The following is a 10431-nucleotide window of genomic DNA, read 5'->3' on the forward strand; positions in this document are numbered from 1 at the left end:
GCCATGGGATTTCCACTAAACGCGGAAAAAATTGATGCAATCATGGAATTTGGTAATAAAAATGGAATCAACTGTAAAACATGGAATATTGCAGAATTTTCCATAACTTGGCTGGAATCGATACCAGTAGGTATAAATGAAAATCAAAAGTAGACCTAATTATTGTAGTCAGACAAATGATGCTGTTTTTGATTGGGGTGTTTTGGGTTTTCACTTTGAGAGACATGCTGAAGAGGCTGTCTGAGAGGGCCGAGTCATCAAAAAGAAAGAAAGAAGAGACAAAAAAAGATCCTAACCCCTAAATTAAAATTAAAATGGAAAAAACTGAATTTGGAAAACATAAAACACATTTCATATGGCCCTAATTAGATGTACATGGATTTCCGACATACTCGGACACACGCTATTATTTGCCAGCTGTTGGGTCTTCAGTGGAAAAAGGCATCTTGGTGTGCGAGGGGTCTTTTGGGCTTTGTCTGCCAGCAGGAATGGCCTGCAGACTCCTTGGCAGCTAATGAGTTGCCACTGTATCCACACATTGAGCAGCGCAGCAGGCAGTGAATGGGACGCCTCCAGACACTGGCTTGTCTCTTTACACGTCGCTCGCTGAGATGGAGATGTCCCTCTCCTCTTTTCTCACGGGCTTTTCTCTTTCTTTCATCATTGTGACATTCAATGTGAATGCTCTCTTCCTCCCTTCCCGTCCACCCCTCCCCGCCCTCTCTCCCTGTCTCGTTTTGTCTCTCTCTCCCCCAAGCTTGACACTCACTTCCCCTTGTGGGATTGAAAGCAACCCCCCCCCCCCCCCCCCCCAGGCCAGGATGTTAGCACTGATGATGAGCCCCCCCCTCCCGTCATCCTTCGCTAATGACTGTTTGTCGTTTGCTTGTTTGTTTCTTCTTGCAGACCGAGGACAGAAACCGGCAGCTCCAGGAGAAGCTGGAGCTGGCCGAGCAGAAGCTGCAGCAGACCATCCGCAAGGCAGAGACTCTGCCTGAGGTGGAGGCCGAGCTAGCGCAGAGGGTAGCGGCCCTCACAAAGGTACCAGACCAGTTAGCCGCCCACAGCGCCCCCAGGCACATCTCTCATCTCTTCAATGGGACATTTGGGATTTTGCGATGGCTGTCTTTATTGATTGCTAACGGGTCAATAAGAAGAAGCTAATGGAAATCCTTAACCTGCTCTTTCCGTTCACAGTTCTTGTTGGGGGAAAAATGCAAATGGTGAAAAAAATAATTGGGGGAAATAATAATACAGAGCCAAAGTGGAACGTCCTTCATGCACTGTACCAGAGATTTTCATCCACCATTTATTTTCCCATAGACATTTCGTAAAATGCGTATAAAAATAGTTTTACTTGTCCAAACCAAACGGTACAGATATATTTAGAAACAGGAGAGATCGCATAACATTTCACTCGGACCAAAACCTAAAAGAAAATGCTGTTTTTCTTTAAATGTTTTTTTTAGTTTTGGTCCGAGTGAAATGTTCTATGGTCTCTCCCGATTCTAAATATAGCTGAACCGTTTGGTTTGACCAAGTAAATCATTTTTTTTTATAAGCGTTTTACGAAATGTCTATAGGGAAATAAATTGCATAAGAAAATCTCTGGTACAGTGCTGAAGCAGGACTTTACTTGACTATGATCCTCGACCATATAAACCTACCCCTCACACGTGTACTGTTGTCAATCAGGACTCAGTGCAGGGCTAATTTGCTTTACGTTGCGACAACCTCCCCGGCTCCCCTACGGAAGCCACCGAGGAAGCCATTGTTTGTGTTTCTCCGAAATATCCACGGGGATCTATTTTTAGACGCTTGGCTCGCGTCTTCGTCCATTTATAGTTTGCCTGTTACTCTGGGACAACACATACTGTACGGCTGAAACCACACTGGTCTCCTAGCACCTTATTAGTCGTAAAGCTGGCTCCAAGAACGTTTCTGAAACAAAGAAGCCACACTCTTCATTCCCCCCCTTCCCCCTCTCTCTCTCTCTTCTGGCACTGGGCGTTTTTGTTCTGGAGAAGAGGCACCTCGACCATCTCAAAGTGATGCACTTTCTCTTTATACCCCTGTACTGTATGGCACCTCCTCTTTCCTTTATTCTGTTACTCCTCTCTCTTTTTTTTATCCGTTTTTTTCCCTCCCCTCTGCTCCCTTTCCCTCTTCAATCTCACGTCATGTCTCGACTCGTCTCGTCTTGTCTCAGCCATTTCCCCCGTTAGTCGTGCATTTTTAATGAACCTGACTCATTTCCTTTCTGACTGGAGCCAAAGTCATATACTGCAGTTGTTGGAAAGGAGACTGCAAGATTGCCAGACAAGGGAGAGGGAGACATTCATTGAAATAGGGGGGGGACAACACCTCTCTGTGTTCGATATTGCTTCCATCCAAATGTCCAGTCGTCGTCATCATCAGCCGGTCTCCATTCCCCTATCTGTCTTTCCTCCCCCCCTTACTTGGAGGATCTCACAGCACATCTGCTCCATCATCAACCTCCTTCTCCACCCACTAAATCCTTCCAACTTCCCCAGTTGTCTCATCCCTCCTCTCTAACACTAACATCTCCTCGAATGATCTAGCTGCTCCGTTTGTCGGGGCTGGACATGAAAGTGAGAGTGGTCATCAAAGTCCTGTCTGGCCTTTGATTTCCTAACTGTAGGATCACACTGGAATCTCTCTCACTCTCTTTCCCTCCCTCCACCCGCTACCTTTAATGGTGCTAAAGCTCACACTAAAAGGATGCCCTGTTCTCTTCTCTCTCATTTTCTCTCTCTGTCTCTTTGTCATTGTCTGGTATTCTGTGTGCTCATCCTCAAAACCCCTAGTCTGATCTATGTGGCTCTTCTTCTAAGACTCAGAAGAAGGTAGACCAGCTTCACTCACAATGCCGTCCCATGCCCCGTCCCCCTGGATACCCGGGACACTTGCGATTTTGTTCTGGTATTGAACTTCACCGGGCCAATAGAAAGGCAAAGTGGAACGTCACTTCCTGCTTCAGCACTGTACCAGAGATTTTCTTCCGCAATTTATTTTCCCATAGACATTTTGGAAAATGCTTGCTTAGTTTTACTTGGTCAAACCAAACGGTTCAGCTATATTTAGAATCGGGAGAGACCATAGAACATTTCACTCGCGCCAAAACTAAAAAAAAAAACATTGAAAAAATATTTTCTTTAAACCCAAATTTGTTTTACGTTTTGGTCCGAGTGAAATGTTATGTGGTCTCTCCTGTTTCTAAATATATCTGAACCGTTTGGTTTGAACAAGTAAGACTATTTTTATAAGCATTTTACCAAATGTCTATGGGAAAATAAATGGCGGATGAAAATCTCTGGTACAGTGCTGAAGCAGGACGTGATGTTCCACTTTAGCTCTCTATAGAAATTAGTGCTCATGTTTTGATTTCCAGAAGTGTTAAAAGTCAAAAGACGACAAACTACTTGTTCCTCAAAGCAGCCTAAAATGTACGTTTAGAATCAATGACTGCTGGCCAAAATGAATGCTTGTAGATTTTAAAAGGTATACAACATGCTCTAGACAAGAATATAGCCATCAAAATGTCATCTCGCTCAAACTTTAATTGTAGTGGTTTTATCCTCCACACGACAAGACAAGTGCCTGGTTAAATGCAGTACCAGACCAAATGTCAAAATGCCGTGGTATCCCTTTAAGCCTGAGACCTGGCGCTGACCCAGTCTTCCCCTGTCTGCCTGCATGTGTGCTTTGTGTCTCTGTGCTGCTCTGAGCTTCATGCTGGTACCTCCCTCAAACACAGAAATCCCTACAAGTTTGGTATCTTAACACAAACAGGAAGTTCCAGCTGATTTGCTCAAAGACGTGTGGAGACCCTGCCCATTAGAGCTACTAGAAAGCTGGTACAGGCCGTCACGCAGAAAACTGTTACTTTTGACTCTATATAAGCAATTGAATTGGTTCATATATTTTTAAATATGCTTTATTGGAGATTAAATATTTGATGGTTCTCTATTATTTAATCAGACAATAATTCTCATTTGAATAAACGTAGTCCTTGGTAGAACCTTGAATGAAATACAGCTTGTTCTCTGCTAGGCCTCTTGGCAGACTTTGTTGAATCTGCGCTATGGGGGAGTACTGGCTGTGCTACAGTTCTGTTGGTTCTAGTCGTTCTATGGGCTGTGCTGCTTTGCTGTCCTCTCCTGGTCCTGCCGACGCACGCTTCTTCTCACCCGCTGGCTCCAGACTTGATGTATGTAGATGTGTGCTTTCCCAGGCTGCTGCTGTGGGTGTGGGCTGAAGGAATCTAACCCCATCCTTTTGAAGGACTTGAGCTGTCTCCTCACAACCTCTCTTAACGGGGCCAAGCTTAGTTCTGCCCTTGTTCAGCCAAGGTCCTTCTCCAGGATCGATGACCAAGCACGTTATAGGGGGAGATAAAAGCCCTCTGAGAGTAGAGGTTATAGTGAGCCTTTGGGCTATGCTAAGACGGAAAGGCTAAAGGCTTTGGTTTGACTCTTGTCCCCCTCCCCTCCCCTCCCAGGCGGAGGAACGCCATGGCAATGTGGAGGAGAGACTGAGGCAGATGGAGGCCCAGCTGGAGGAGAAGAACCAGGAACTGCTCAGGGTGAGAAGGGGGAAGGGTGGGGGGATAGGAGATGCTGTCTTTGAGGTAGACCTTCTCCTGACACATTTGACTGCTGTTGATCCTGATCGTCTTTAATAACACGTTGGAATATCTTTATTTTTTTTGGCCGTTTGTGCAGGCACGGCAACGGGAGAAGATGAACGAGGAGCACAACAAGCGTCTGTCTGAGACAGTGGATAAGCTCCTGTCAGAGTCCAACGAGAGACTCCAGCTCCACCTCAAAGAGAGGATGTCTGCCCTGGAGGATAAGGTGGATATAATGGCTAGACCAAACTAGTATCACGATGATGTACAATCAAGCGATCTAGTGGCACATTTCAAAGTCAGTGAGGCGAGCAAAAACTAAAAGGCTGATCAGGCGACTACACCTGTTACTTTTCCTAATCTGGTAACACCAGTTATTCTTCATAATGAATGTTTGTTGCTCCCCCACTATGTCCCATCGCTAGATGGTAATGATGTTATGACAGGTGCACAACCAGCACCTCTAAAGCTTGTAGCATCTGACAGCTTGTTGGATCCTCTTGATTTGCCTGGTGCCGTCTCTCCTCAGAATGCCCTGATAAGAGAACTGGAGCACACCAAGAAGTTGATTGAGGAGTCACACCATGACAAGGTGAGGGATACATGGTTTAATGGTTAGGCTTGATAGTACTGTAGAATAGCTAAGCTATGTTCTTGCCCAGTGTTTCTTATTTTTCTTAGCGTGGGTTGATTTTGGTTTTGATTTAGCATCTATCCCTTTCCTGTCACTTTTTTGTTTATTGTCCTGCTTGACTATAATAAATGTATGTATTCTATGTATTGGCCCCCTGAATGAATATAGATTAAACATTGCCTAAGTTCAGTGTTAGAGACAATGTGTTTCTCCACCACTTGACAAAGATGTCTGTAACTATCCCCTCCCGTCCCTCAGGAGCAACTCCTAATCGAGATTGAGACCATGAGGACAGAGAGCGAGCAGGGCAGGAGCAGGAGCAACTCCTTACTACATGGGTAAGCTAGCTAAACGGCAAGAGTTCACAAGTTCAACTTCTGACCTCTGCTACTTTTTCTAATGTGTGTGTGGTGTGTGTTTCCAGGCGGTCTCACCTGGGAAGCACCCCGGATTTCAGGTACCCAGTGTCGGCCTCCTCCATGATGGAAAGCAACTCGGACCACTACGGCGGCGCTCTGGTGCTGAGGCGGCCCCAGAAGGGACGGGTGGCAGCGCTCCGCGACGAGCCGTCCAAGGTGAGCTCGTTAGCTTGTCTGTTAATAGCATGCGTTATGCACATTTTCTTACTGATTGACTGTGGGGAAAACATTTTTATTACTCCTATTTTAGGTTCTTTAAAGTGTTTGAATGAGTACACCAAGTTTTTGGAGCTGATCAGCTTACCTGTTAAGTCATGAGAACAGGGACACCAAAATCATCTATGTGCCATCAGTTGATTGTTGGGTCGAGTGCTACATGCTAACACTTTAGCCTATAGAGACACTGCAAAACGCGTCATCATTCAGAAGCCATGCCCAAGACGGGGGAAAACAGAAACCCCCCCCCTCCAATCCTGGCGTTCTCCTATGTCGCGTGCATGGTTGCGTGTTGCACAAAAAGATCGTATATACGGAAGATGAACACTCGCAACTTACTTCTTGACAGCTAGATCCACATTTTTCTTCTCGCCAATTCTCAATTAATTTATTTTATTTTATTTATTTAAGCATTTATTTACCAGGGACAGTGTACATTAATCAACATGTCAGTTTGCACATCCATGTGCATCCAATGGCTTCCTTGTTTCGCTCAGGAGTACAAAAAAACTTTAACTGGCGATTTTTTACATTTGTTGTCTGCGCAGCCCACCACACAACAGCTTTTAGCTATGTTTCATTCAAGGAAAATGACGCTGGTGTGTGGAAATGAACGGAGCTTTTCCCCCGTGATGGGCGTGGCCTATTTCATGCAGTGTCTCTATACCGTATTGACTTTATTTTTCTTTTGACCTCCCTGTAACAATTATTGCTTTTACCGTCTTGTCTTTTTCCTTCCCCCACCCGTTAACCGTCTAATATTTGAGCTCTTTCTGATGATTGTCTTCCTCTCCATCTCTTTCTGTTTTGCCTCCCATGGACAGCAGCGACATGTAAGTCAGTGTAGCGGTGTTAAACTTGTCTCTGTGTTGTGGTAGTGCATTCATGACCAGTACTAAAAGTGTCCACTAAACTGTTGCCCCTCATTCTCTCTCATGCCCTTCTCTCTTCCTGCATCCTTTATCCTTTCCATCGCGCTGATCTCTCTTCTCCGCTCACACTATCCTTTCCCTGCCTGTCTCTTCCCGTGACTTTGCCTCTCCGTCTCCCTCCCGTCCACTCTCTCTCCTCCTTCTATCCGTCTATGGGTCGATCCAGGTGCAGACTCTGAACGAGCAGGAGTGGGAGCGCGTGCAGCAGGCCAACGTGTTGGCCAACGTGGCGCAGGCCTTTGAGAGCGACCTGGACAACTCGGACCTGGACGAGGAGGAGGACCGAGAGACCATCTTCAGCTCGGTGGACCTGCTGTCCCCTGGTGGCCAGGCGGATGCACAGACCTTGGCTTTAATGCTGCAGGAGCAGCTGGATGCGATCAACAATGAAATCAGGTAACGGCAGCTTACATTACCTAGCGTAGCCAGCAGGCAGACCCGAGGACACTTTAACTTGTGTTGAAATGAGTTCTACTGCATAGCTGACTGTGTTTATTAGCAATGGGACAATATGGAAATTCTAATGTATTACAATACTAAAATGTGGCAATACATAATCGTGATCCAGAAAAATGAATGTTGATTTTGATAAGCTCCATTTTATTTTGCTGTTGTAAAAGCAGAATTTTCACAAGCTCTCCATCCAAATTATATTATTTGCACTTTCTCATTACAAAGTGCAAATAATATAATTTAATTGTTGTTTACAGTACATTCTAGAAAGCCAATGTCATCACTAGCGATGCCCATTTTGGAAGCTATTTGCATAAAGAACAAAGTAAGAATATTATTATGTATAATCTGTGTAGGTGATGTATGGCTCGTAAAATCCTGCCACATTCTCATCTCGCGTTGTCATATTCCCATATTACAATATTCATATTAGTCCGCCCGAAAGAACATTTCCAAGCGGAATTAAAAATGGCTATTTTTGTCAAATCGGCTGGGGTTAACTGTTTTAGGCCAGTACGTTGCCTAAACATTTTTATTGATAAAGATCTGCATGTCCAAATGCTCCAGAGTAGCGCAGCACAGCGTCTGTTCACCATCAGCCCAGCGGCAGAGAAGACACCCTCTGACAGGACAGAGTTCCTGTGGCAGAAGGACTCCCCCGTGTTAGTGTTGTCAGCCTCGGGAACCGTACTTTGCTTTCCACCAGTCACGTGGATTCATACTGTATCAAGTGGTGGAGGGACTTCTCGCAAAGTAGTCCTTCACGTTGGTTTCATAGTCATCTGCGCAGTTGGGACTGGCTGCCATGATGCAATTCAAAAGGTCAAGATAACCGTTAAGATTAATTGACGACCTGATGCATTAACAAACAATAAATGCGGTCATCGATTTTTCTTGAACATCCCTGCTAGAAAGATGTGTGGCTCAAAAATAAACATAATTCTTCACAGTCAGACTTTGTTGTCTTTCAGCTTTCATCGTATCATGGTTATATTGAATTGTGTACCCCACATTATCGTATGTATCAAATTGTATCGTATTATGACTCTCTTTCTGTTTGTGCCTCTGTTTTTAACGATGGCCTGTCTCTTCCCTCTCTCTCCTCCATCTCGACAGAATGATTCAAGAGGAGAAGGAGAACACCGCCATGCGGGCGGAGGAGATCGAGTGCCGGGTGGGCAGCGGCGAGAGCCTGGGGGGACGTTTCCGCTCCATGAGCTCCATCCCCCCGTCGCTGTGCATGGGCTCCTCCATGGGCGGCTCTCCCCCAGGCTCCGGTCACTCCACCCCCAGACGTATACCCCATAGTCCCAACCGAGAGCTGGACCGCATGGGTGTCATGACCCTGGTAACACTCCCCCCTTCTCTCATATCTTGCCCTCAGCTCGCTAACATTCCCCCCCCCCCCTCTCCATTTGAAAAGTCATTGCGTTATCTCCCCCTCAAAGCTGTCATTACACCAGTCTCACAGTATCAGTTGTTGATTGAGGCAGCTTTTAGTCTTTTGTGTCTTTTTTCCCCCCATGTTCATCATGTTGACGTGTGTTGTGCTGGTGTTGGTCTAAGAGTATAATGTGGTCATTCTGTATATCGCAGTGTTTCCCCTACCATTCTACAGGCCTGGCGGGCCCGCCAGGCCAACAACGCCCCCGCCAGGCCAGAAAGAAATTCTAAAAAATGTTTTTTTCAAGATTTTCCCCTGCTCTCCCCAAAATTTCTATAAACCTTTATGGCATATTATTACAATACAACAATACTTGTGTTGACTAGAGAATAGAAGATGCCAAATCATTCAAAACAATAAGCATTTTGCTTTTAGGGGCATTGTGCCAGTGTGCAGCGCTGTTCCAAAACGTGTCAACGTGTGTCGTTGCCTGGGAAAGGCACATCCCATAATACAACTGTTCGCATCGCATCCCATAATAGTATGATGATACTTGGGATGCCATTGCCAACATGGATGCGAACAGGTTAGCTAAAAGTTTAGCATCACCAGCGACGGCCCCCACCGTTGCGGTCGGGGGAACGTTTCGAAATCCCTCCAGGCCTGAACATTTTTCTAGGGGAAACACTGATATGTGTATTCGTTTTGTTTGCCTTTTCCACATTGATTTGCATAATGCTGCCTCACTCATTGGTTTGTTGAGCACACTAACAGTGTTGTGTGTGTGTATATTATAATTATGTACAGTAACAATGTGTGTATGTAACTGCCCCTGCCCGTAGCAGTATTGCTATGACCCATACGTCATCCAGAGCTCCCTCTCCCAGCAGACAGTCACTTACCTGCCCTATGGTGCGCCCGGCCTCAGTTGCCCCCCACAAGCTTATAGCTATGCACCATACCTTTTTCAGGTACCTGCAGCTCTCTGCACGCCTCCTTTCCTCCTCTCCCTGGGTGGGTGCAGTCTGCTTCCTCTCCTCCATCCATCCTCGCACATGTTGTCTGCTGGCACACCGATTATTCCAGCCTGGAAGTACCTCACTCCTCACTCCCTACTAGGGGTGGGAATCACTGATGCCCCACGATACGATATTATCACGATACTTAAGTCACGATCCGATAGTATTGCGATATGCTAGTATTGTGATATATTGAGTATTGCGATATTGCGATATATTGTGATTTATTTATTGTGATTCAACTGCATTATGGGTTTAACGTTGTACGTCCTTCTGTCGGTCCCACGCTCGTTAGCGCGATATCTCAGGAATGCCTCGAGGGCATTTCTTCAAATTTGGCACAAACATCCACTTGGACTCTAGGATGAGCTGATTAGATTGCAATACTCTGAGACTGGCTGGCTAGGCATGATTATAATAATAATTAAATAAAAGAAAGGAAGAAAATCCAAATGACCACTCAACATTTATCAGTCTAATCAGTGAAAGACGAAGTCATCATCCATTGGCTCGATTGTACGTCAGTAGCTGCAGGTTACAAATAGGAAATGCTGTCCTCACCGTGTGTAATGGTGAAATTGCTACGCAGGACCATATTAAATTCAGATATGTCGGTGTGTCTTTGGATGGAAATGCACGAGTGGACGCTTGCCAACAAAGCCATATGGCATCCTAGCTACATCTCCTACCGCAGCTCACCATGTGCTGCTGCTTAGCTCTGTT

At 45.5% G+C, this 10431-nt stretch overlaps 1 protein-coding gene across 1 annotated transcript in view; it reads left to right on the forward strand.

Annotated features, from left to right (window-relative positions):
* Positions 1-10431, forward strand: part of ppfia1 (PTPRF interacting protein alpha 1) — a 61432-nt gene that overhangs the window by 34749 nt on the left and 16252 nt on the right. Inside the window, exons 9-16 of the mRNA XM_083652905.1 lie at positions 907-1041; positions 4523-4606; positions 4746-4877; positions 5181-5243; positions 5544-5623; positions 5710-5860; positions 7019-7248; positions 8422-8653. Of these exons, the coding sequence (XP_083509031.1) occupies positions 907-1041; positions 4523-4606; positions 4746-4877; positions 5181-5243; positions 5544-5623; positions 5710-5860; positions 7019-7248; positions 8422-8653 (1107 nt within the window). The remainder of the gene's footprint in view (positions 1-906; positions 1042-4522; positions 4607-4745; positions 4878-5180; positions 5244-5543; positions 5624-5709; positions 5861-7018; positions 7249-8421; positions 8654-10431) is intronic.

This window comes from Poromitra crassiceps (genome assembly GCF_964638095.1).
Source record: "Poromitra crassiceps genome assembly, chromosome: 16".
NCBI classification, from domain to species: Eukaryota; Metazoa; Chordata; class Actinopteri; order Beryciformes; family Melamphaidae; genus Poromitra; species Poromitra crassiceps.